The sequence below is a fragment of the Pyxicephalus adspersus genome, chromosome 6, assembly GCF_032062135.1.
Source record: "Pyxicephalus adspersus chromosome 6, UCB_Pads_2.0, whole genome shotgun sequence".
In the NCBI taxonomy this organism is placed as follows: domain Eukaryota; kingdom Metazoa; phylum Chordata; class Amphibia; order Anura; family Pyxicephalidae; genus Pyxicephalus; species Pyxicephalus adspersus.
Genome location: NC_092863.1, coordinates 49280276 through 49308202, shown reverse-complemented (window position 1 = coordinate 49308202; position 27927 = coordinate 49280276). Strand labels below are relative to the sequence as shown.

At 37.6% G+C, this 27927-nt stretch overlaps 2 protein-coding genes across 3 annotated transcripts in view; both read left to right on the top strand.

Annotated features, from left to right (window-relative positions):
• LOC140333801 (E1A-binding protein p400-like) overlaps positions 1-9962 on the top strand; it is a 75938-nt gene extending 65976 nt beyond the window's left edge. Inside the window, exons 46-54 of one of the 2 annotated variants that reach the window (XM_072415711.1) lie at positions 874-983; positions 1260-1458; positions 1584-1738; positions 1818-2063; positions 2752-2917; positions 3534-3664; positions 4356-4535; positions 5264-5341; positions 5958-9962. In XM_072415711.1, the coding sequence (XP_072271812.1) occupies positions 874-983; positions 1260-1458; positions 1584-1738; positions 1818-2063; positions 2752-2917; positions 3534-3664; positions 4356-4535; positions 5264-5341; positions 5958-6236 (1544 nt within the window). In that variant the 3' untranslated portion in view covers positions 6237-9962. Of the gene's footprint in view, positions 1-873; positions 984-1259; positions 1459-1583; positions 1739-1817; positions 2064-2751; positions 2918-3533; positions 3665-4352; positions 4542-5263; positions 5342-5957 lie in introns of both variants that reach the window. The other variant, XM_072415710.1, reaches the window with a different exon arrangement.
• Positions 9963-14041: 4079 nt separating this feature from the next.
• Positions 14042-26843, top strand: NOC4L (nucleolar complex associated 4 homolog). Its single transcript, XM_072415709.1, has 15 exons — positions 14042-14204; positions 15415-15535; positions 16503-16609; positions 17111-17218; positions 18442-18591; positions 18888-18987; positions 19547-19581; positions 19665-19715; positions 20075-20186; positions 20259-20319; positions 20492-20602; positions 20688-20851; positions 22002-22084; positions 25440-25553; positions 26284-26843. Exons 1-15 carry the CDS (start codon positions 14058-14060, stop codon positions 26395-26397), a joined length of 1578 nt encoding a protein of 525 aa, XP_072271810.1. The 5' UTR covers positions 14042-14057; the 3' UTR covers positions 26398-26843.
• The last annotated feature ends 1084 nt before the right edge of the window (positions 26844-27927 follow it).

The window sequence follows — 27927 nt, the reverse complement described above, 5'->3', positions numbered from 1 at the left end:
ACTCTGTATAATTATCTGTAGAGCTGTCTTTATTCTACCCTAGAGGAACCCTTGACATAATTTTTAGTTTTCAGGAACCCTTGCTAAAATTAATTCATTGGAATTCAGTAGAAATAATGACACTTGCATTTCACAATGCACATTTCTATACTTTTCATTAGTGGTTAAAAACTCACCAGTTCATTTACAAAAACCAAAATAACACTGGGGCTGTTTGCATGGCAACCAGTTTCCAGTCTTTATTTTGAAAGGTTATGCTCTCCCTGCTATTGCTAAATTCCATAGGCAACTGCTCTATCTACAACAGAGTTTGGAAAGATTTTTATTCTCCTTGATTAGTGAAGCATGCTTTCTTCCCTCAGAAAATTAATAATCTTGTAGCAATCAGAGCCTATTGTTAGAAATGTCCTTTATTAGCAAGACTTCTCTCTACCTGCCTGCCCTGTCTTCGTTATACATTTACTGAGGCAATGCTACAGAAGACTTTAGAACAGAATACCATTTTTTTAAATGTCTGTTCATTTTGCAATTTTGGTGTAATATACATTTTTGTTTGAATTTAGATGTGAGCATTGCTTTTACTGAAATTTAGCAGTGGCCTGGCATATTGTTTCCCTTTCTTCAATTTTTTTTTTACTACTATTGTTATATGAAAACTGAACAACAGTCTGTAACGTTTTAGCATTCACATGAGCACAGAATGTGATTGGTTGCTGTGCGCTAAAAATTTTCACTAAAGAGTTGTCATGGTATTTACCAATTTAAATGTCATATGGTTTAATAAATATAACTTTATTAAAATTGTGTTTTACATCTAGCTGTATTATTACAAATATATTTATATTAGACTAACACACAATATCATATTTACAGCTGCTGTGAGTGGAAACGTTATTGTTAACACAGTTGCGGGTGTACCTTCTGCCACATTCCAGCCCATCAATAAGAGGCTGGCATCTCCTGTTATACCTGGGGCACTTGCTGTAAGTAAATAAAGATATGAACTGAATTAAAATTATGTACATAGCCTTCTATCTGGATGTTAGTTGAAATACATATTCTTCAGACATTGTCATTGTCACCACAATATAACATTGCCGTGATGTTTGTTTTGTTCAGGAAAAGCTGCAATGATTGTAAGTCCTTGCTGTTTTGGAACAGGCAAATTGAACTTGTGTGCTTAAAAATGAATGTCTTATTGACAGTTTTCTATAGTTAAGGATTGATTTTGGGCTAATTACCATCCATTTCCCCGTTAGGCTCCTGGAGCAACTCCACAGGTTGTCCATACACCGCAAAGAGCTGTGGCCACCTCTGCCACACCTGCTGAGATGGTCACTATAGCAACAAATCAGGGCGTTCGAGCGGTGACGCCAGTGACTGGTGGAACTGTGGTGTGCAGCAGTATTACACCGGTACAAACACAGGCTCGTTCAGTGGTTACACAGGTGACAACAGGTATGAAGCTGCTTTGTAATCATCCCCTTCCCTAAGGTTTCATTGTGAATCCCTATCCTATCCCTTCTATTGTTCTATTTTTTTCTATAATCTTTGCAGTCATACATTTATATTTGTTTTATCAGCCACAACTGCTGGAGTTCAGTTGGCCGGTAAAGCCATTGCCTCAGCTCAGTTCCAGCTTCTTCGGCAACAGCAAGGTGCCCAAGTTCAGGTTCCACAAATCCAAGCTCAGGCACAGTCCCCTGGACAGATCAAAGCTGTTGGTAAACTGTCCCAGGTAGGTTAGTCAGAATATTGCATGTCTTAGTAAGCAATATACAACTAGTTTTCTAATATCTACCTTGATTAACATGCAGGAGCAGCTACTGAAGTTACAGAAGCAGAAGATGCAGATTCCACAACAGACAACTCAAACCGCATCTCAGCAGCAGCAACAGCCACAGCAGCCTCAGCAGGGAGGACAACAGCCAGTGCAGAGCCAGCAGCAGCCACAGCAAGCTCAACCACAGCAACAGGCTCAGCAGCTTGCTGCAGTTGCTACACAGAGAAGTAGTGCTGTAATCACAGGGACCACTGTTGCAAATCTACAGGTGGCAAGACTTGTAAGTATACGTGACAGCTTCCTTCCCAAAAAGAGCACAAGTCAATAACACTCTAGTGGCATACAACATTTGTATAGTCAGAACGGTGCTGCCTTCAAAGTGTCTGGGACCTATCCATTTTACAAAACAAATGCTGCCTGCTTGCAGTTTTTAGTTGTGGAAGTATAGTTCAACTTAAAGCTCCTGCAATCTCTCCTGCTATGTTTTATCTCCCAGACTCATGTGTAGCATGGGCCTAAAATCCAAGGGGCTTCAAAGGGGCTTGCAAAATACATGCCACTACTTATAGGCTTCACATATGTTTTCTAAACTTCAGCACAGTTATGTTAGAACTCTTTAAATCCAGGGAAGTTCAAATTAGGGTACTATTGTTGAACAGCATGCGGGCAGTTGAACAGGGCATAAACTCAAAAATTAGAACACGGTGACTAATTTTAGTTAAATGAGAGAGGTGCTTAATAAAAAGTTTTCTGGCTAATAGAGTTAACAACAGACACCTTGTTGTACCAGTTGTCAGGCTTGACTTTTAGAAGTTTAAAATATATGGCAGGGTTACAACTAATTCATACTGTAACTACATTGACTGTCAATATGAAAGAAATGTAATTACTGGCAACTAACATGTCATAAATGAAGTAAAACATATTTTTGCATTACACTTTGTGTTCTAACTGCTTTCCTTTTACAGCTTCAAGCTCAAGGGCAAATCCAAGCTCAACCAGGACAAACTGCACAAGTGGCCCTAGCTAAGCCTCCAGTGGTATCTGCTGTTGTGTCATCTACAGGAGTAACCACTCTCCCTGTCACTGTAGCAGGAATTAGTGTTGCAATTGGTCAGCCCCAGAAAGCTGCAGGTAATTCCTTGTAAATGTTCCAGTTGACAGTATATGCAGGTATAAGTTTCCTTGCTGGTTTTTCCTATGAATGTTTCTATTCTGATTGATGTTTAAAATAAAGCATTGTAAAATTAGAAGAGTACATTTAGTCATTCACCAGTAATTTCAGTAATTTGGGAATAGTTGAAAGGGAATAGATAGAAAATCTCTCCAATGGTAAGCCCATTCCTGTGAGAAGGGACCCTTTGTTTCTTCTTTAAGCGATAAAAACTTTCCTGAATTTGTTCTTATCCTCTATAAAAATATATAATTTTAGCTGAAGTATGTTTTCAAGAAATTATTACTGTATGGATGGTTTGTAATAATACACATAAATTTGGGCAGCTATATTTGCTCTTTACCTAAGTAGACCATGTTTTCTGTTTGCTAGCATAGCAGTTGTTGATTGTGGGTCAGGTGAAACTATTGTTTAATGAGCCTGTGTTCCAATATTCTTAGCACAGTTAAAGAGAAATATTACAGAAGACGATGGCACTTTAAAAACTAGTTCAATGTATATTTAAAACAAGCGAACTTAATGAGAGGTACTTTTCAAATAATATGTATTTATTCAGCGATATTTTAATTCCTGCAGGTGGACAAACAGTAGTTGCTCAGCCTTTAAATGTACAGCAACTTCTAAAACTAAAGCAGCAACAACAGCAGCAGCAAAAAGCTCTACAGTCCGGGGCAGCTCCTGCACAGGCTGCTGTTCAGCAACAGAAGGTAATGATTTTCTACACTTGTCAGTCCTTTAATAAATATATATGTGACCCTGGTTTAAATATATGGATATTACAAGAGAAATATGCATGCTATCTAAACAACTTAAGAATATCAGACATGAATATCTTCTAATCCTTATATCCAGGTTACTTACCTAGCTGAATTTTACTGATTCTTGTCCTTTAGAAGTATTTTGTTTTTCTCAAGGTCAAATGTAGCCCTTTTTTCAATGACTAAATATGGCTATTCCAATGTTTTTAACATAAATTACTGCATTATTGTATTTCATCTGAAAAATATTTCCAAAGTGGATCTTATGGTTTCCTCGTGTACCTGGATTATTTATTACTGAGGAATGATTGTAAATAGCAATGGCTTCTGCATCTTAAAAAAAATCTGATGTGTTGTAGAATAATAAAATTATTTTTACAGAAATGTTAATTCCTTGAAAAATACTATGGCTTTCTACAAAAATCATTATTGTGATCCAGCTTTGAATATGTGCAACTAGGCTGTTATGGCTGTAGTTACACTAGTAGTTATCTTAACTTTACCAACTTTTGGTAATTTGATTGCTAATGGTGTGCAGAGTATAGAGGTAGCTGTAATAAATCTATGAAATATAATCATATGTCAGAATTATTTACTATCATTATTATAGCATGACAAAAATGATTGTGCTTTATAGCAGATAACAGCCCAGCAAGTTACCGTCCAGGCTCAGCAACAACAACAGCAGCAGCAAACAACGGCTCAGCAGCAAAAGCTGACATATACGACTCAGCCAGGCATCAAAACCCAGTTCCTGACCACTCCGATTACTCAGGCTCAGAAGTCCCCAGGAGCACAGCAAGTGCAGGCACAGATTCAGGTACAGGTAACTGCTTGCCTTCATTTCACCATAGACAACAAGGGACCTGTGTTGTGTTCAGTTACTTACTCACTAATATAATTTAGGAGAAGCATGAGTTATCTGAGTTATCTGAAATAGTGAAAGTGGAAGGCACTTTATACAATTTATTTATTAATCCACAGAACAAGACCTTTGAAATCTGCTTTCCTATATTTTAGGCAGGGGTGCACTCCTGTGACTAATTGCTGTGTTGTTTGCAATTTTCTTTGTGATTTTAAATGCTTACCTTTTGTTTTGTTTTCCCTCCACTTTATTTGACCACCATGTGCAAAGAAAGGAAGCTTATTGCAAATGTTATATTCAAGGTAATACCTACATAGGGCGTTAGACTTTTCTTGTGGAGAAGACTCAAGCTTCCTTTACCCTTTCAGGGGAGTAGCAGGGTTGAACAGAACACAGGTGCATGGGGAAAAAAGCTCAGGACCACTTTTAGTAGCTATAGACAGCAGTGTGTGGTACAAACCTATAGGCTAGATGTATACAGTGCTTTTTTTGGATGATATTTCCATGATGTAGTGAAACCTACATGCATTAAAGTAACATGGTTTGAGCTAAAACATTGGCTGTGAAAAACAGCATCTGAGGAATGTGTGATTTTGTTTTTATTGGATAGTGGTATTGTAGCATTGTCACAATAACAGTTTAAGTTGGTGATAATATGTTTCGCTCTTATTTTTTCTTCCAAGGTTGCAAAGCTTCCTCAAGTGGTCCAACAGCAGGCAGCAGTGGCAAATATTCAACAGATGGTTCCAGCTTCACAGCAGGTCAGTTGATACATTGCAGAGAGGAAATCTGACACAATAACTCAATTTAACAAGTGTAAATTAGGATAGGTAGGAAGGTAAATGAGATGCTACATGCCACGTGCACTTACACTCCTCCACATGCAGGATGCTAGTGACCAGATTAGTAATTTAGTAACTGCCAGAATATAGCAAACAAAAATATTTTAATTAAAGTGGCTTACAAACAATTTGGGACCCGTGGCTGGATGGTGCCACATCCAGTGTTAGAAATAAAAAATAAATATTATTATGAACTTTTAGGGCACCTTTCCTGGATATATTCATAAAATCACAATGTATTTGTACATTAAAAGTTACATATACCAACATTATAGGACACATAAGATGTGCATAACAGTCTCATTCTTATGTGTATGAATAACGTGTGATTTTATGAATATATTGGCTGACATCCATTAAGGAAAAGTGCCCTAAAAGTCCATAATATGTTTTTTTTTTATTTAAATAGGAATGAACAAACTACAGAAAACTTTTAGTACCTATTGAACCAATTATGTTATTTTTGTTTCTCTATATTAATATCCATGTCACCAAACAGAAGTCCAAAAAACTAATTGCATGCCATCTACTACAGGTTCAACCTCAAACTGTAACTCTGACTCAAGCGTCAGCAGCAGGCCAACAGCAGGTTCAGGTTTTGCCAGCTGGATCGACTGCAGCCCAGGTGGTTCAGCAAAAACTCCTCCAACAGCAGCAGCAGCAGGTTGTGGCAGCAGCAGCTTCACCACAGCTCCAAGCCCCATCCAATCAGAGCCCAGCGCCCATAGGGGCAGCAGATGGCCAAAACCAGCAAGCAAAGCTTCAAGTCAGAGCTTCTACCGTCCGGATTAAGGCTCCTACAAAGCCCAGCTGAGAGTACATGTGAGAAGTGGAGAAATTTAGGAAACTTCTCTAAAATCTGTATCACTAATTAAGGACTCACTTATATGTTTTGACTGTTATGTCTCCTTAAATTTTTCATCCGTCTGAAAGAAATTAAAATTGTTTTGTAAATGTGAAGAAAAGGGATATGAAGAAAGGGATATGAAGGTCCCACAGACATTGCTTTATTTGGAAGAGATGTTACTTACATGGAATGAAAATTCAGTGCCATTGTTAATCTTATTGTCCTCTTTGTGGATTTCCGTCTCATTTGTACATTTTGCACAGAGGCATCTGTGAAGAATTTAAAGCTTAGACTTTTAGTTATCAAGGTTTGTCATTTGAAAATGTTTTTTGTATTGTTTTAGTTTCGTGTTTGGATATTTTGCTTTAGAACTTAAAAAGGGAAGGTACACAAAGTGGAACAGAGTAATAACATGGAAGGTTTATCTCCTACTTCTTTATTCTGAGTGCATGTTTACATTGCATCACAAAGCATTTCTTGTGCAGTGTGGTCATTTCAAGTGGTTCTTTCACTCCATACACACGCATACACACGTGCAATCTTTCACCATCCTTTCCAACGATAAGAACCGCAAGATGCATGAACAAGTGCTGTACATATTGCTGTATGGAGGGGGGAGGGGGAGAGCGACAGAGCAACACCCTGCTGCCCGCTCTCCCCACTTCCCTTGCATTGGGATTGCTCGTTGTTCATCGTTTGTGGATCCGCCAGGACGGATCCACGGACGATGAACGACATGGGCTGTACACATGCCAGATTCTCGCCAGATATCTGGCCGATGCCGATTATCGGGCGAGAAAAATTTGACGTGTGTACGTAGCTTTAGCTTTCTGCTCACTTTAGGAACATCTTGTATTTGGACTCAATCACAGCTCTACCAAGCTTATCAATAGGTTTCAGTAGATAGGGGAGGGGGCGCTGTCAGTGCACAGCGATATTAAAGATATATGAATGTGCACGTTTCAGGATTTAGCCATAGGAACAGAAACAGATCTCAAAAAGAAAAACAAAAAACTCAGATACTTGTATGATCACTGAAAATCATCTGATCCTGATCTGTGGACTGCTTGACTGAAAGGTGTGTTGGTCCGTGTATGGGCAGCATAACTAGTTAGTAAAGAGGAGAAGGGGGCAGGAACAGGCCTGCTGTGTGAGTCAGTCCTGCAGTGTAATGTAATATGAAACAATGATCTCTACTGTCATAATGTCTTGCTTTACATGCTTTCCTTATTTTCACTGATCAAGCAAACTATAGCTTTTTGTTTGTCTGATAGTTGGAAACTTGGGGAAGAAGCTGTGTCTATGCTTTCTCCTGCCACCAGAAGGTAAAATAAGAAGTTGTGGTACATCATTTCATTATACTGAGTCACATATGTGTTTACTCTTCTGTAAATCATACATCTACGATAGGATAGGTATATCAGTGTTAATGTTGACAGCTCTCTGGTACTACATGTGGAGGTCAGAAGTGGCAATTAAATTCATATTTAGCAAGAATTGCTTTAGGTGGACCTGTACAGAAATAGTAACATGGCACTGTTAACTTCCCTAGCAATAATGCCAAGTATGGCTCAGGGTGAATTATCTATACCAAAAGCAGTAACCCTGAGGGGTGGAATTACCAGGGAGTTTCAAGTCTTACCTGGTCCCCACATTCCCATCGCCAGGCTACACAGATGTGGGGGCTGGCATCTGCATCCCTAGTGTGTGAATGGTGGGGATGCTAGGCCAGGGGAAGCAGATGCCGGCCGGGCAGTACGAGCGTGTGGCTGGAGGGCGGGAAATGTAAAATAGTAAGTATTTTTAAATGTACCTTTTTTACATTTAAAAATATTTATTATTCAGACTGCCAGGAAGGTTAAAGTGGAACTCCCAACAGAACATTTGATTCTAATTTTTGATAGTGGGAAAGGTTTAGAACCTCCCAGGAGTTTTTAGTACTGTTTTTGCCCCCAGAGGTGAGATTTACTCTTATTCTTATGTTTCGGAGGCAGAACAGGAAACATAACAACCCCCATATTGTCCTCATTTGCACTAAAACATGTGTTGCCCCTATTGGAAGATTTTCCCATTACCCAGTTCTGGAGATCTCTAGAAATGTTGATATATTTAAAGTTCTAACCCTTCTCTGCCCTATCTAATACTATGAAAATGTTTTTACTATGGTTTGCTTTAATGGTCTTGAAAAATATGGAAAAAAAAACTCAGAGAAAATGCTGCTTCACGTTCCTTGTCTAAAGATCTAACAATGCTGACCTATGAGCTGCTGAAGAGGAGGAGTGTTTATATTGGCTGATCCATTCAGCAGAGATGATAAGAGACATGAACCAAAATGTTCTCCATTTCAGCCCCTCCATTAGTCCAATGTAAGCTTCTCTTGTAGTTTTACACATTTGGAATGATGCTGCAAGAGGCTAAATATATTTGTGCTGAGGACGGGTCTATTGTTTAGTGGGAAGTGCTTTCCAGTTTTTTTTTCTGCTGGTATAATAGTACAATATATACAAAATTTAGCTGCTCTATAAATTCAGTAAGTTGCTGTAAATGCACAGCTGATTGTTATATTTTTATTTTTACATTTTGCACTTTTTTAATCTATTTTATCCTTTTAGTTTGTTTGAAGATTTGCTTGCACAGGTATTACCTGTGTACATGTGTGTTTTGTTTTATAAGTTGTGCACTTTTGGAAATATCTGATCCTACTATAGAAGAAGCTGCTTTCTATTCGCTAGTCAGAATTAATGAGATGGTACAAAGCTGAAAGACATAAAATATATTCTGTTTATATCTCTGTTGTCATAACCAAAATTAAACCTGTGTAGTGGGGGATTTCACACCCATTGTCTTCCTACAATTCAACAACATCCATAAAGCCTTAAGCACTGTGTGTTTTATCTATGAAAAGCAGCTTTAAGCTTTTTCTTTTCTGAATGTAATACTAAAAACAAATTGTTTTCTGTGCAATTTGCTACCCTGCAGAAAATTCCCTGTCCATGGTTTACAAAGTAAGCTGTATACCAGAGTCTTATGTTTGCACATATTTAATGATTAGGAAGTAGTCTGTATTTGTTAAGTTAGTTTGATTTTAATATAACGCTTTACTTGTGTTTCACATCAACATTTTGTTGCTTTTGAAAACCTCATTGCTTACTTTGCTGCGGTTGATAATAATTGAGTTTATGTTTTGTTTTTTACAATATGCTAAGCACCTACGCATTTCCCAAGTTTACTGTGCCACTTTATAGGAATTCCTTCCTACCAGAAAAAAGAGATTAGTTTAAAATGTAGTTCTGTCCGCAGAACTGAGGAATAACTTGAATGACACTGGCTGTCTATCTTAGAAGAGGATCCCTCCTACTTTCCTGTTTTACACATTTTACTTGTGCGTGCATGAATGTGTTATATGTTGACATTTTTTTGTTGTTGCTGAGATGAACTTGTTTTTGTTGTTGTTGTTTTTATATATCTCTATATATGTATAATTTAAAATACTATGACCACCCTTTCACTGCTGGATCCATCTGCATTATCTTCTAGGTCTTCTGACAGTGAAAAGGTAAAGTTTTTGTTTTCTTGAACCATACTGTGTTCAAAATGTACATAGATTATAAAACATTTGTACGTGCTGTAGAACCATAGTGAGTGATGCATAGCACATTGCCGGTGTAATAAAATGTACATTTTTCATAAGTATTTTTCTAGTGTTGTGATTCTTTTTTTCCTAATATCTCCCAATGATTCATAATTCAAGTATGGAACTGCAGGAAATGTGTTGAGAATGTGCAGTGATTTTCAGAGATTATCGTTATTGCAAAAAGCTTTCATAAAGCAGCACTAAACCAGTCTGCAAATATCCCAGGCTTATATTGTATTGCAGAGTAAGAATATTGGAAAAGGAAAGTGGTTTTTGGTCAAAGTTATTGTCATTTTTGTTTAGAGTCTGTACTTTGTGGAACGTAATGTTTTGAATTCTTTTTATTATTGTAAATATTTAAAAAATTTCACTTTTAAAAGTCATAAGCTCCAGTTTTTTTGTTCCCTGTGTATGTTGAAGTGTTGGGTTTCACCTTGCTACTCTGCCACACACCATTGCTTTTCAGTGTTCACCTGATGGTGGACTCATAAACATCAACATTCTCCAATGTGAAACAGGGCTTCTGTTGCTTAGAAATGAACTTTGCAACCTTTCAGACTATTACACACATTACAGTTGAAGTTAACTTTGATGGTCGACCACTTCTGGGTAGGGTACCAATGGTCTTGAATTTTCTCTATTTGTACACAATGTGTCTGATTTATTAAAGCTCTCTAAGACTTGAGAAGATAGACTATCATGGGGGAACCTGGATTTCCTAGCAAACCTGGAATGCATTTTCTAAAATCATTTGTTATTACTTGGCAAATGTTTTCAATCCAGATCCATTCCAGGTTTGCTGGATCACCTAGATTCTCCTATGTTAGTCTAAATTCTCCAGCCTTGGAGAGCTTTAAATCAGGTCCAATCTGTCTGACTGTTGATTGGTGGAATATAACCGGTTTTTAGAGAGGGTCTTGTAATCTTTTCCAGGTTTTTTTAGTATTGGCAACTCTTTTTCTGAGATCCTCAGACATCTCCTTTGTTTGAGCCATGATACACATCCATAAATATGTTGTATGTGTGATCAGGCTTTGCTGGATTACTGTTCTTTAAATAAAAAGGGTCACTCATTCATACCCGGTTGTCATCCTATTGATAGAAAACGTTCTGATTTCACCTTCAAATTATATGATATAAAGAATTCACTTACCTTGGCCACATGCAGATACTGTAAGTTAGTGGGTCATTTTTTCAATGAATACATACCCAAATACAATAATTTTTATTTAATTCGTTTAATCAGATTTTCTCCATCTACTTTTAGAACTTGTTTGAAAATAAGATTATGTTTTCTTTAAAATATAGAAATTTTTAAAGGGTTCACAAACTTTCAAACGCCATTCTAGATAACCACCTTTAGGCATCACTGTCCAATGGTAACAAAAACATGGACAAATGGCCAGGTGGCTTCTCATGTCAACAAGTACCTTTATTCATTATACAGCATTGAGTATTTTATTTACACTGAATAGTGCTAACCTTGTGGTTCATCCCAGGACAAAGCCCAAAAGATTGTTAGATTCTTCACTATAGTGATTTCTACTTGAACACATCACAACTGCCGCAACTAAAAAACATTCATGTTGATCACCTTGCCATCAAGACTAAATGATAATTGAAGTCCACTTCAATTCCTTTTTACAAGACGAGAACACCTTTCTAGTTACATTACTATTAGCTGAAAGAACAGTGTGCTAAGTGGAACTAATTGAAGTAAGCCAAATTCGATAGCTGTATGCTCCAATCCGACAGAACACATTGGATGCCATTATCTGGAGTGCAGGCGTATGTTTTCACAGCAAATAAGACCAGCCGTAGCATCACTGACATTGTGCTTTTCTCTCAACTACATAAAAATATGTGATTGGCTCTGCTCTACCTGGAGAGAACCTGTCATGTAAACAGAGATGCATGAAGGAGATATCACTAACTAGAGACCTTTGTAAAACAATCGGTCTGAAATTCAGGGCCATTGCTACTCCTCATTTCTAATGTGTCAGCTGTACCATGACACAATTCTGCCAAGTGCATATTGTATATATTACAAACAGGAATCAATAGATCTGCCCTGGTTCAGTTGAAGAGGATTTGTTAAATGTCTATAGGAGATGAATCTTGACACTAAATTGTTATTGGCAATTTTTAAGGCTAATAGGTAAGCTGTTGTCAAATAGGGCTATGGGAATCTGGGTATTGCCATGGGTGAACTTTAACAAACAACTATTCTTTTTAAACATACCGTTCAATGGGAAGAGGGTCATTTTAATGCAACTTTAAGGGCATTAAAATCCAACTCTTGGGTTTTCTTTATAGAAATTACAATAATGCAGTTTCAATGCAAACGCTATAAATTACCCTCTTAGGGGATGCCTTTAAGTTGTGGTGTTACAAAAAAGTACAATGACATTGTAGACTGGCATTGCAGGTTTCTTTATTTAAACATTCCTTATTTATTTAGAAAGCTTTGTGGAAGGGTATAGGGTAGGGGGTAGAACAGAGGAATTAATCGTAGGGATACATGACATGCACATCAGATAAAAAACTGGAAAAGGGAGGGCCGATAACAACAGGATATCGCCAGAAAAATATACATAATATTGGGATTAAGACAAAGTAAGACCAGTACAATACCAAATCCCAATCGGAGCTTGTGGCGGCTCATGAGCATTTTATCTTACAATGACAAGGTATAGACTATTCCTTCCCTTGTATCTATCCATGGAAGGAAGCCTAGGACCTTGTGTCAATATTGAATCCTGGCAGTAATTGATGTGTAATTATGTGTTTACCATTTGGATGTAAGCTCTGGTATCTATATGGGAAGCGCAATTGTCATGCAGCTGTTTTGCAAACAGAGTGCTGTGACCGGTGGGCAACCAGATTAGGACAAGCTAAAGGGAGTGGGAAAGATAAGGCTGGAAAAGGAGTGCAGGGCACCTGGGGAGCGGGGAGTAGTTGTCCCATTACCAAAGGTTTGGGTGGCCTTAAATATGCATTTTACGTTGAGCCCAGGTTTGCGGCTATACTCTGTAGTTGTGGTGAAATGGGACCACTAGATAGATAAAGCTGTAAATCTGACATACAGATTTAGAGCATTCTTTACCAGTGAATGTTTCTCCGAATGTCAGATTTATAAACAGACCCTCTAATATTCTATCCATTGGCATCAAAATAGAAGCCACCAGAAAAAGTGTGTTCCTATATAGTTAGTGCAGTTTTTGGGAACCCCACTGCCTAGTTTAACAAAACGTTAAACCCGAGTTTACAAAAACATTTATTGTTAATAATATTAATAAAATTGTTTGATCAGGCAGGTCATTATTGCAGAAGGTGATGATTCTTCTGCAATAGTCCTTCCATGGAGCCTGAACTGTCAGAATACCTGAGCAGTTTATGGATTTATTAAACTGCTTCCATAGCGTCCTGCCAATATCCGGCATCATCAGCTGAGCCATAAAAAAGCCAGTTTGGGTTATTATAAGCAGCGGCCATTGTTATTTCTGTAGTTTAAACAACTTTGACACTACCTACACAGCTTCCTCTTATAGATTTTCCATAGACAATAACATTCAGCTAGTTCATGTAAGTACTTTTATGAACATTTATGAAATTACTATTATCAATTTAGAAGAATGGAGGGATCAGTATAGGTGGCCTGAAAACAATCCAGCTGTTAGGTTTCTATAATAATTATATCTGAAGGTATTCCCTCAACAATACTAGGCTACCTTCACATAACTGAACAGGAGACATATTGTAACCCACGTAGGACAAGCACCACGTTACTGTTTAGACAGGGGTCTATATATTAGAACAAAATGAGTGACAATTTAGGAAAAAAGACACGTGGATTTAGTTCTCGCCAAATCTTTTCCAAGAGAAGGGGATAGTTCACATGGGGCGCTGTAAACTCAGCTATCTCCAGCCACCTTGGCTTGGCTATTTCAATAAATGTATAAAAAAGCAATCTATTGTATACAATAAAAAGATACAGGGACATAAACCAAACACCACCCTTATCTGCCTCTGCAATACAGCGAGTCAAGCTGCAAAATCTATTTCTACCACTAGATGGCACTAGAGGGTCCTGCGGTCCACGCATGCACGCTGGGTAATCGAGCCAGTTTCTTAACACGTGATCAGACGGGAAAATGGCTGCGCGCATGGGGAAACGTGCAAAACGAGCTCGGGGAACGGACGGGAATTCGGTGCGGAAGGAGCTGGAATTGAAGCTCGAGGCGGTGCTGCAGAGCCGGGCCAATGCGAATTCTGTGTTCGATATCTTGGAATATTTAGAGGTGATGGATAACACGAGCTGCTGTGTCTGGGTGATAAACACATGGCTGTCCTGTACCTATATATTGTATATTTACTGATTAATAAAACACACAGCCTGCATATAGCTGGCTATATACTCACATGTATATACATATATACAGAGCTGGGGCACTTCAGGTAAGGGGGGTAAGTAGAGATTGATTGGGGGATTTAGTTCAGCGCCTACACATGGTAGGTATGGAGCTACTTAGAATGGGTTTGACTCTATCCCATTGGGTATTCATAAACAAAAACATTGATGTCCATCACAATTCATCACAGAGGGGCTGATAAGGGGAGGAGTGCAGGCAGCATATAACCTCTGTATTATGGGGGTGTATGTAGAGATTCCAACCATCGTGAATGTTATTGACCTATCCAAATAAATTCATATGGCACACAAGTCATTGTTTCTGGGGTAATTCTTCCATATTAAAGCGTACCTAAACTCAGAATTTTCACTTTACGTATAAGGGTAGACAACCCTTTTATGTAAGGTAAAAATTCTGTTTGTGTTTTTTTTTCTTTTTTGCAAAAAAAAAAAAAAAAAAGGTGCAGCACTGCCCCCTTAATTCTCGATAGCCTATGCGATCAAAAATGAATGCATAGAGCCTCCCGGGACACCTACGTCACACATCCTGGGAGGGATTGCCTGAGATCTCTGACATGCGCAGGAGAGCGCAGTGGGATCTTTTTTTTTTCCCTTTACAGCGGGCTATGTCACTTGATCTCGCACTTGCACAGTGTGAGATTGGGTGACATGCCAAGAAAACTGAGGAGGAAGGAAACAAAGAACAAAGATGGCAGCGCCCAGCAATGAAAGGAATTCCAGGGCGGTGCAGGACTGGATCACGGGAAGGACCAGCACTATCAGGGGCTTCACACTTTATTTTTATTTTTTAAAAAAAGGGTTTTAACCCCCCCCCAAAAAAAAAAAAGGTAATTTTTACCTTACATAAAAGGGGTGTCAACTATTTTGTGTAAAGTAAACACTTTAATGATAGGTCTGCTTTCAGTGGATAAGTTGATACTTTTAATTACCCCCCTATTACTGTTTACACATTACATTGGGTTAGTCAGGTTGTACAGTAGCCGTCTGTGGAAAGACCATGTTAAAATCCAGGATGTCAATCATAAGCTTTGTCTTGGTAATATTATTTGTTAATGGTATTTTTTTTCTTGCTCTTCTAGTCAGAAAATGATAGCGATGTTCAAACAGCCATCCGAACGTGTTCTAAACTTTTTGGAACTTTGTTGGAGAAAGGAGAGCTTTATATTGGGGACCTTCCATCTGAAGATGCAAACCTTCCAGGTATGGAGACCCTGCTATGTGGATGTGTATCATGCACTTGTGGAAGTGCTACTTTTATGTACATTCTACCAACAGCACAAATATTTTCACTCTGGAAAATATTAGTTTGGTTTGACCGGCTTAGCTACTACTCCTACCCATAAGTTCGCATGTTCCCACAATTTGCAACACATGGCTGACATCCATACTTTTTTTTTTTGCTTTTTCTATAGACTTATATGAAGAACTGAAAAGGCATGTTTTTTTGGAGTCACACCTACAGGGATTCCTTGCTTTGGTTGCCAGTTTATGTTCTGTAGATTGAAAGGGATCAAAATCTTTTACAAGTGACTATAAATCTTTACGTTGAACTTTAGTAGATGGAAAGGTACTTGAGAATTTGGACATAGAGAACATTGATTTTTTTACTAGAAAACAATATTAGAAGTGATAGCATGGTTTCTTTAAAGACACCATGGGGGGGGGGGGGTTGTATGTACCGGCCAGAGCCACGGTCCTAGTCTAGGGGTTCATACAGGATGTCTATAATCTACAAGCAGACCTGAATGTACTGTTTGATTGGGCAGCCAAAGGGCGAATGGCATTTATTATAGCTCAATGTAAAGTTATGCACTTGCATGCATTCTTCATAAAATCTAGGGGGAATACCTAATACAATCTTAGGGATTTACATTTGGGGAAACCTGTAACATTTGTTTATTATAAATATATGAATGATCCTTATGGTAAACGTGGTGCTAGATTATTTATTTTATGGTCAAGGATAAGGGGCACTCTGGAGGTAAAAAAAAGTTTAACCTTTGCATATGGAAAAGCTTCTAGTAAGAGCTGTAAAAATGTTGACTATCTACCCTTAGGAGACCCTAAACAGCTCTGTTGATTATTAAAAAAAAAAAAAAAAAATTAATTTTTGATTAAATCATCATCTTTGTAAATAATTATTGTTTTTCATTTTTTTAATGAGCAGATTCCATGGGTGCAGAAGAAAAGTACAAAATATGGATGAGGCACCGATACAAAAGCTGTGTGTCCTGTTTGGCGGACCTGCTACATCACAATTCTTTCCAGCTTCAGGTCAGAATAACTTTAAAGTGGCTTTACATATCCTCATGCGAAAGACAAATACAGAGATGGGTGACTGTCCTTTACCAAGCAACCAGCTGCATTTTTTTCTAGTGCATGCACAGTAGACTTTTATTTAATTTCTTAATGCCTTACCAATAGGGAGCCCCAGATACCAAAAGTTCTATTCTTTTCCCTGTATCCCCTACACAACAAATAACAAAATGTTTTCTACTTTCGACATTTATGTAATTACACTGCTGCCAAAAGTAAAAATTTGTTCTTGGAAAAAAAAAGTAGATGACCTAAAGAATGTTGGGTATTTCTTTATTTTTTATACTTCCAGGTAGTGTTATTGAACGGAACATTTCAAATTGCCTTGATAAAGACTTGAGTAGTTATTTCTAGCCTATCAGTTCAGGGCATTCAATAACTCAACTTGCACAGCTCTAGTTCTCTTTAATAGTGGTATTAGTGGCAATATTTTGTCTAAGGTTTCCTTTTCATCTTTAGGAATTGGCATTGTGCATACTTATGAAATTTATTGTGCTTGAAGGAAAATTTCCCTTGGAAGCAGCGAAATGGAAAAACGATTACCGTTTCTCACGCCCACTGTTAAAAGTAAGTTCAAACATCAACTTGTGGAACAGTTTATGTTCTGTCCATTTTAGTTTACGTATGTTTGAAACACAACAATATTCTGCTGTTTAGTGGTTTGTTTTTTATGTTAGAAATAAATATTGCAGATAGAAATTAGGTCTGTTACTAATTTGTTAAATTCCTAGCATATATACTGTGTATTGAGACATTGTTGACTTGGCACATATTATAGTGTATGTACCTAATAAAGTTAAGAAGTGCTGAGATGTGTTCCTGCAGAGGCCATGGTGACCATCTTTAGCTTCACATTGCCCATCCTACAGATTTATGGGTGAGCACTTATTCAGGGAATGTAAATGACCTCCAAAACAAGACAGGCATGTTTCTGAGTGTTTGCATTTAAAAATCTTACTTTATCAGTTTAAGGAAATGTGATGTATTACCTGGGTTTAGGAAAGCCATTGTACCATTTCCCAGGATGTAACTTGTCTTATTAACCCCCCTAGCGGTAATCCCGAGTGTGACTCGGGGTGACTTTTACATGCAAAAAGCGCTAATCCCAAGTCACACTCGGGGTAACTTTAGAGGACCCCCTTATCTTTGCCCCGCGCTCCAGCGGCGATCGCATGGTCCCGCAGTGATGCTGGAATTTGCTATTGCTGCTCGTATCTGCAGTGAGATGTGAAGCACAAAGCAGCAGCTCCCGCGTCGGGGTGAGGCGGGCAGGACATCCCCACTTGCATCAACCAGGAGGATGAGTCATCTTCCAGGTGATGTATTGGGGGGTGTGTGCGGACGGGAAATTTAAAAGCAGATTACAATGTAATCTGCTTTTAAATGGTTTTTACAGTACAAAAACACCACACAACATGAAATAAAAATAAAAGTACATTTTTATTTTAAGATTACATTGTTGTCTATTATTTCATTATTTTTTTCAATTATTTATAATTATGTATTATAATTTATGATTATAATTTAATAAATATAATTATCATACCCGGGAGTTAAACCTAAGAATTGCAGGCCCACAATATAAACAAAAATTTCTGTGCAAAAAAAATAGGATCACTTTTTGCATAAAAAAACTGACAGAATTAGAATGCTAGGGGGGTGAAGATGAAATGTAATGCATTTTGGGGGGTTTCTAAATTCTTCTACCTGGATAATGTTTTCTTACGAATCTGTCTATTTTTTTTTTTTTTTTTTTCCATTCTTACCATGTTTTTGTTTATTTTTTTTAGTTGGTTGTAACTGGCTTACTATCGGAAGACAAAGATTTTTCTCCTTTAATAATTAGATTTCAGGAGTATCTTGAGTATGATGATGTCCGATATTATACCATGTATTTGGTTTATGAACACATCACACAAATCCAGAAGAATACCAAAGAAGTAAGTCTCTTATTTCATGATGATTTTTTGATTTCAAGAATTATTTCATTACTTGATGGCATTTTAGTGGTGCTGCTCTCTCATCTGACCTCTTTGTACAAATTCTATTTTTGTAGTCCTACATAATTGAGGAAAATATATATTATTTCACAAGAAAAAAAGTTTATGAAGACACATACTGAGAGAAAAACACAGCTGATAACTGTCATTACAAAATGTTAATGTTAATGTTTTATATAAACAGTCATCATTAAGTCTCATGGCTCATTCCTCACATCTTTATTCTTATCCTACAGTCCCTAACTGCTGCATTCCAGAACAATGTCTTTGGGCTTCTCTCATCTATTAATATGCCTGTAGATAGTGAATTATCACATTTCCTGGTAGAAAAGAAAGGTGAGAAAAAAATTTAAATGTTCTATCTGGTTGCTGCATTAATGGCTCACTAATATTCTCATGTATATGACCATCTTGTTTTATTGGTATTGGATGCATCATTTTTCTCATGTATAATTCTAAAGTTTCAGTAATTGAAGGGGGAAATCCCCTCACTTCGAAAAATGTCCTCCAATTTCCTGCTGTGTCCCTGGAACAGAATGTAAATTTAAACACTTGGATGTAAATATAAAGATAAATGGTAAAATGGTACTTGCCCTGGCACAAACTGTCAGTGAACTTTTTTGGAAGATTTCCCCTCATATTTTTTTATCCATGTATAATGAGAAGAATGAGGTCACAAGGATAGGAAGGTATACTCAGTAATAAAAATCATCAGAGGTGCAGATGTTGCCTTTTAAACAAAAACGTTGTCTTGAGTGGGGTTTTAAAATGTGAGATTGATTGCCTATATATTGTATGATTACTTTGCAATCCGGTATTTTTTTTACTGCTCATGCTGAGAATTGTTTTATCTGATTAAAATGATGGCATGACTTCTTTCTTCTTTCTTAATCAGAGAAAAGTGATGACTGGAAGCCAGCACAATTGAAGGCAAGTTGTCTCGATTATGGATTTTTTTTATTTTTTTTTTTTAATTCATTGATCTAATGAACTTTTTTTTTTCTTTATTTTAGGAGCATAAGAAGGTGTTTGAGAAAGTGTGGATGACCTTTCTCAAGGATAAAGTAAGTATTTATTACATTGCATGCTTTCCTATGTTTCTAATGCCTAACAAAACATGTTGCTAAAAGTCTGTAAAATTAAACCAGGGCGTGAAGGGAAAAGATTTTTCACTGTTTTTTTTTTTTTTTGATTCAGGTAAATGGTGTCTCACCAGCAGTAAATGTAAATTATACTAGCCATAACTTATTTACAAAATGCCCTCCTATTCTTGCTTTCCCTGCTGAAACTCCTCTCTGTGGTATAGTACCTTTCCTATTTCAGGTTGAGGGTAATCCACTGCTGGAGCTTTAAATATTAGAACATTAAAAAGTGTTAAATTGCCTCGAGGATATTCATTTATTTTATTTTTTTATATCTCCAGCTTTCTGTAAATCTTTATAAGAAAGTGCTAATGATCCTGCATGAGTCTATATTACCTCATATGGCCAAGCCCACCTTGATGATTGATTTCCTAACAGCGGCCTATGATGTTGGTAAGTAGATTTGTATACTTGTGACTTTTTTGTTTTGTCACTATATTATTTTCACAATGCCATTTTTTTTAGGTGGAGCTATAAGCCTTCTGGCCCTTAATGGACTATTTGTTCTGATTCATCAGCATAACCTGTAAGTAGCAGTGTACATGTTTTAGATTTAAAGAGGTGCTTATGGTCAACACAACAAAATGGGAGCTTATAGCGATGTAATAGGCTTTTATTATTTTAGGAGAGAGAACAGTGCAATAAATTTTAATTTTTGAGGTTTTTATTATCTATTAACGGTTTCTTTATGTTCGCAGGGAGTACCCAGATTTCTACAAAAAGCTTTATTCTCTCCTGGACCCCTCTGTTTTTCATGTGAAATACCGAGCCAGGTTCTTCCACTTGGCCAACCTGTTCTTGTCTTCTACGTAAGTTTACCAACCTACACAAAGGGCATATTTCTGCCTGTTTTATCATTCTGGGCTGTTTTTATATTTGAATTTGGTCTTTCAGACATTTACCTGTGTACCTTGTTGCTGCATTTGCTAAGCGCCTGTCACGATTATCTCTGACGGCCCCACCGGAAGTTTTGTTGATGATCATCCCATTCATCTGTAACCTGATCCGTAGACATCCAGCCTGCCGACCTCTCATCCATAGGCCCACAGCACCAGGGGGTAATTCATTTTCTTACATATTTTTATAGTTATGGCTTGCTTGTTTAAGGACTTTAGAAGAAAATGTTGCTTAATATTGAAGCTGTAGGGTTAGCATAGAAGCTGCACAAATAACATTATTAGCAGGTCAGTTATGGAATTCAACACATTTCTCCCAGGTTTTCTTTAAAGTGTATGGCCTTTTATGTTACATTTTGGGAAATGTTAAGCTAGCGCTATGATGTGAATTGTATTGGTCCTCCTTTTTATTATTTAATGTTCCTAATGCAACAGTTATAAGACTATTTAGCAAAGAAACTGAGGAGGACCATAATAGATGAAAACCCTGATCAGTTGGAAGAAATATTACTGCTGTCACATACTGTGATCAGCATAGGCTGATGGTTGTATGCTGTCCCTTCATATTATCAAGGACAACTGAAGTCAGAGGGTGGTGCTGGTCTGAGATCTGTGATGACATAAATAGGTCAGAGTAATTGCAAATGTTCAGAATTTCTAATTGAGCAAAAGGCAATAAAATTCAGAGGACAGGCACTAAAGGAAAAATGGTAGTGCTTTATGATATCTAGTATGCTAACACAAGGTCACTTTGTAGGACCATGCATTTATTTTAGTTGTGGCCTGACAGTGAGCTTGTTCAATGATTGGTAACATTCATTTGCTTTATTTCATGTAATTCGCCTGGGTATGGTTCTGGCTGTTGTATATTTTTTCTCTTCAGATAAAATCAAAGGGAAAAACAAAATGTAATAGAACATTACACAGTGTAATTGTTTTTATGTGCTTATCATTCATTTCAGGGGCCACTTAAAGCCTTTCGTAAAAAATCCCTCAGGGACCAGTTTCTGCTCACATGCTTTTTTTTTTTTTTTTTTTTTTTTTTAAATGCTTAAAAAAACTATTTAACAAATAAAAGGTTAAGATAAGGGTTAGACTGCCTTTTCCATAATAAAAATGGGTCCAGTTTAATGTGATATGCTGCATATTCTATATTTAAAATAAAATGCACCAAACAGAAGCATATAGATGTGTACTTTCAACAGAAGTCAATTGGTTTCCTTCTTGAAATGTATTTGCGTGCAGTACGTGCATTTTACTTCAGGTAAACAGATTATACACCTTTTATAATCTTTTCTGTTTTGTTTTTAAGAGTTGGCATCAGATCCATACATCATGGAGGAAAAAGATCCAGCAAAGTGTCAAGCTTTAGAGAGTTCTCTCTGGGAGTTGGAGGTAAAATGACAATGATTTACAACATTTGTTACACTTGCACTTAGTTTAACCTACTGGGATAATTGGATTAGTAAATAAAGTGTTTTATTTATTTTAAATGTAAACTGCTATTGTGCTCACTTACTAAAATTGTGACCACAACTGTAGTCATTGAAGTGCTTTTCCTAAAATGTGGAAAATGGGCAAATGTTCTCTTTAATAGACATTCCTATTTCCTGGGCTGCCAGTCTCTGTTGTAGTCCAGAGCAACCACTGGCTGCAGAATCTACCTCTTCTTAGTCATTTGCTGTACATTATGGTTCATCCCGCAGAACACAGTAGTGATATGGGGGCCACTGAATGGAAACATGGAGCAGGGGAGCAATATTTTGATATGTATCTGCCTAAAATTTGATTTGATTATCGAATCATCATCATCAGTTCTGCCACTGAAGAAATAGATGAATTAGAAAGTGGTAAATTTGGACCAACACATAGATTTATCTACCTAGAAGTGTCTTGGATTATAAGTTACGAATGTGAAATGGATCTCTCTCCAGACTCTTCCATGACCTATTATGTAGTGGTTCAATCTGTGATCAAATATAAACTGTAATATCATATTCCTGATAATTCAAAAAAAACATATTTTTAACACACACACACTATAAAACACATCATAAAATCATATGATTGCTCACATTTATGTTCAAATTTAAGGAAGACAGACAACCTTTTAGGTGACTTGTCCATGTTTAAGTTGTGTTTTGTGGTATAATTTTGTTTTTACATTATCTGGTGTAAGATATTAACAGTTTCTATTTGTGTCAATATATAGAAAGTAGATCTTTAGTTGAATGCACAACTAACTGTAGCCATGTAGTAAAAAGTGGGCCGAGCTAGACACAGAAAATTTGGAGCTCCCATTTATTAATGCAATAGGTATCCAGTAACCCCTGCTATTGTGTCAGTGTTCTACCTACCCCCTATACTGTTAGAATGTACAATTTTTCCATTTTTTTTGTATTATGCCCCAACAGTCCAGTTCTGTGTATTTTAATCCAACTCCCTAAAATTCCATGTTTTATTGTGTAATCCCTTGTAGTAGTATAATATTGTGATCAATGTGGCTTAACAAATTGGACTTAGTTCACATTAGCAGTAAAAAAAAAGACTACTTGGCAAATGCTAGGCACCTGGGATTGGTATCAGGTGGTAAGTGCTGAGCACCTGGGATTGGTAACAGACTGTAAGTGCTGGGCTTTTCAGGCCTAGCAGTTTTTCAAGCACCACTGGTTCTGGGCGAGAGGAAAGTGAGGGGTAAACGCAGCAAATTCAACCTTATTGCCAGTGTAAACCTGAAGCCTAACTTCAGATGTCACCTCCTAACGGTATACCTAGGTAACACAAAGAGCATCATGCATGTGATCGCAGATGCGGGGGGAGCATCATGCATGTGATCGCAGATGCGGGGGGGAGCATCATGCATGTGATCGCAGATGGGGGGGCAGGACAGCCAGTGCCCTCTTCTCATCACTTACAAAAACTTCCTGTGAAATTTCTCCACCCCCAGTATGATAGCTGGGTGTGTAAAGTCTGCTTGTCAGATGCTGCAGCCTAACAACTCATTGTGTTCAATTTCCTAAATTGTTGGTTGTATTTACCTTAAAATTTGTAGGGTATACAGGGGACTCTCATAGCTACTAATAACCAAAATTTCTTTTTTTTAATTTCAAGAATTTCAAAATATGGGGATCACGAGTTTAAAAACTTGTGGAAATTTAACATTTGGGTTTGCTGTTTTAAAGGAAAGTGCACCTAGGAGCCCAACATTGAAAATGCAAATTAAGGACTCCTGGGCCACTTACATAGCAAGAAGCATTGGGATGGGGGCCCTGAATATTTTAATTACCTTTCACTAAACTATAATTGTAATACTATGCTGCCCCTTCTGCTTCTGTTGTTCTTTGAATCCCAATTTATCTGGAATGGGGAGGTGCAGGAAACTGAAAATGTAAGTGCAAGTGGGGAACGGATGTATAAACCCCTAAACTTTAATTAGCATGGCATCATTAGAACATTAAAACCTCTGCCCATCAGAGGTGCAACTGGGGGACACTTGTGGCTAACACCCCCAAAACTTTCATCACCATGGCATCATTACATAAACTCTGCCCGACAAAATACACTGGCTTGGTACCGATGGCTTACCCTACCAGTACCTAAACCCCAATTTCGTTTTGATGGGCAGAGTTTTTTTATGTTCTAATGATGCCATTGTAATAAAACTTTAGGGGGTGTTATCCATAGATGTTCCCCACACATTTTCAGTTTTCTAGCACCCAGCCCCCCCCCCCCCCCCCCCCCCCCCCCCCAACCAACCACCACCATTCCGGAGAAATTGGTGTTCGAAGTGTTAGAAGTAGGCAGTAATGTGTAACAGGGCAGTGCGTTTGCCATAGTAATGAGATTTTAGTGTGGGGGGATTATCAAAAAGTGTCCTCCCACTGCACCTACATTTTCGTCTTTGTACACCCCATCATTCTAGGGAAATTGGGCTTCAAAGAAGAGAAGCAGATGGGGTAACATAGTATGACAGTTAAAAATTTGTGAGAGATAAGTACAAATTTAGGGGCCCTTCCCCAATGCTCCATTCTTTGTAAGTGGCCCCGGTGGTCCCCAAATTGCATTTTCAATTTAGGACTTCAAGGCACACTTGCTTATAATACTGTAACCCCAATGTTGTATTTTCACAAGATTTTACAATTCTGATCCCCATATCATTTTGTAAAAGCTGGGGCACTGAAATTGTGAATGATGCTAACTATTAAGTGTTCCCTGTGCACCCTGAACATTTCAAATTTATATGACATACAGTTTAGGGGATATGAGGGTTTATGCACAGAGAGCTGTAAGGCTGAGGAATGTGTCATGCAGCATTTTTTACACACTGCTCAGATGACGTCATAACATGTGCCCACTGGGCGGATACATTGTTTACACATTGCCTGCCCCCCCCCCCCCCCCCCCCCCAAAAAAAAAAAAAAAAAAAAAAGACTGGGCACAGCTATGAGAGGGGGAGGGACAGCCTGTGATTTCTTCATAGCTGTGCTGTGCTCTTCTCACTCCGCCCGGCTCTAATCGGCAATAAGCTCCTAGCAGCAGAGAACTGAGCAAGCAGAGAGCTGCTGAAAATGTGCCGGGCAGAAAATTCACTGCAGGTGGGTGGCCCGCCCCAGAGAAACGGGCTGGGGAGAACTATTGAGTGGTTATATTAATTTTGTTTGGTTGTTCGTTGTACTCGGAGTACAAATTGAAACAAATAGTGTATGTGTGTGACCCAGTTTATCTACATGTGCCTATTGCTTACCTGTAGGCTCTACAGAATCATTATTACCCAGATGTTGTGAGAGCTGCTAATGTCATCAGCCGTGCCCTGTCCATGCAAGAAAGCGATATTTCTGGGCTACTGGAGTTATCATCCTATGAGGTGAGGAATAGTGGGGGGTAAATAAAATAAATTTGTAATTTTGTACATGTTGTAAATGACACAAATTATATATAGCTAAACAAAAAGGATATGGTTTTTAAGTAATATTACTTCTTACGTCAATATTATTTCTTATGTATTTATTTTTTTTGGTACAAAATTGGTTGAGGTGTAAAACTAGAGTAATAAAACCTGAAAGCTGCCTCTCCTTAACCAGTCATTCCTTGATTCATTTCCACAGTCAATGACTTGGGCTCTAACTTGTAAATCTTAGACTAAATAACGTAAAAAAAAAAAAAAGAAAAAGCTTTCATCAGGTTTGGATGAAGAATGAATACTGAATCTGTATCTTTAAGAGATGTGCCCAATACACCCAGACTGGAGCTGAAGGCTGCCTTTTAAAGAAGAGGGCACAGCATCCATCTACTGAGCATTATTACCGGTGGTCTCACTGCAGCTGATCCTTTTCAATTATACTTACTATATCTTGTTCTGCACTGTTGTTCTGTGTTGGTGCAGCCATCATGGTAGAAGGTAGAGCTTTGCTTCCTCAGGATGGGGCTGTCCCTTGCTTATCTGATTATTTGTGAAGTCTCATAAAACAATTTGTATACAATTTTACTTGATGTCTTTCACTTTTCCTGTTTATAAGGGCTAATCTTGTGCAATTTGGTGTTTTATTTTTTTATTATGGCTGAATTGCTAAATCTGACAAATTTAAACCTCTTAGCTATTTGAAAAACAGATGAAGAAAAGATTTGGATCTGTGCCACTTGAATTCGAACCTGTTCGAGGACTTCTAGGCAGGAAACAAGATATCACAGCTGAGAATTTTTCTATATAAATTAAATTCTCTGCAAAAATAAGAATGTGAATAGTAATCCTATGTTTATGTATACCTTTGTTTTCGTCTATTAAAGTAGTCTTTCCTAGCAGAATCTAGGCAAATTTTTTTTTTTTTTTTTTTTTTTTGTATGCACCATATGATAAAACCTGGGGGATGAAACGCCTGCCCAATGGGCCCACCTGTATCCCGAGGACCTTCATCTTGTATCATCATCGTCATTTTTTTATTTTGTGAACATAGTTATAACCAAACGTTTTTAATAAGTGAAAAGTTTTTCAGATGTACCAAATGTTATACTTTTGATCTGTTTTTCTAATAACAGTATTGGTTTTATGCTATGTGCACATCTTCTGATTTGTGCCTTGTAATTTTCATTTTGTGTCTGTATTTTCAAAACACTGTGCTCATGTATACAATAAAGTTTTCATTTCTACAAACAAAAATGTGTTCTGCAGGAATTTTGAAAAAATATGTAAAGCTAAAATGAGATTCTACATAAACCGTCCTTTATATTATCTCACTTTTAATATCCTGCTATGTGGTGCATGTACTCGGACAGCAACTCCAGGGGTAATGGAGCTGGCACTGTTATAACAAAATTCTGACTAGTTCTTTTAAGTGCAGATCAAAGTGGCATCATTTGATTTGGACATAATAAAGCTGATTTGCAGTTGAAACAGTTGAAAACCTTCAGCTGAGAAATGATAGATGCTTTCACTTTTTAATTTACAATTTGTTTTTAAATTTGCTTTTTACAGAACTGAGAAAATTAAGTGAATCTTCCCTCAATTATTAATAAAGATTCTCAATTTCTTTAAAGACGAAGTAAACCCAAAACAAAAAAAGAAATACACTTACCTTCAATCCCACAGAGCAGTTGATCCATCGGGAGGTTTCTTCCATCGGGTCCCATGTCGTCCCTGCATCAATCTTCGGGCCGACGTGCTAGGCCATCCTCTTTCTTTTCTTCTGGGTTCTTCCTAAGCAGGCGCAGGATCGGGTGATGTAGATGGGGAAAAAACTTGCTGATCTCACTGTGCATATGTGAGATTGTCCATTTCTTTCCCTTTTGGCCGAGATGGCCTTACGGCTCGGGCATGCGCAGAAGGAGCACCCAAGAGCCTCCTGGGATGCGTGACATAGGTATCCCAGGAGGCTCTGCTCTCCCATTCATTCTCCATTGCTTAGACTGCGCTTTTTTTTTTTTTAAGGTGTTGCACTTAAGAAAAAAAAAAAAAAACACAAACCGAATTTTTACCTTACATAAAGGGTTGTCTACCCTTTTATGAAAAGAGAAAAGTCTGAGTTTAGGTACACTTTAAGTAAACCATTAGACGATACCATAAACGATTTAGAGGTGGTAAGAGAACTGAACTGAATTAGTGAGCCACATGACAAAGATGGCAGGAACTAGTAAAGAGATTGGTATTTTTTGCCTGAAACATAGCTTATTTAATGCTTTTAGCGAAGAGGGCGTTGCTGCATGAAAAAATTGAAAAAAATGTTTAGTAAATATATTGTTTTAAC

Coding starts and splice junctions, on each gene's coding strand:
- NOC4L (XM_072415709.1), top strand. CDS start 14,058: ATGGCTGCGCGCATGGGGAAACGTGCAAAACGAGCTCGGGGAACGGAC. Junction 15,536..16,502: donor TGAAGATGCAAACCTTCCAG/GTATGGAGACCC, acceptor TTTAATGAGCAG/ATTCCATGGGTGCAGAAGAA. Junction 20,187..20,258: donor AACAGCGGCCTATGATGTTG/GTAAGTAGATTT, acceptor CATTTTTTTTAG/GTGGAGCTATAAGCCTTCTG.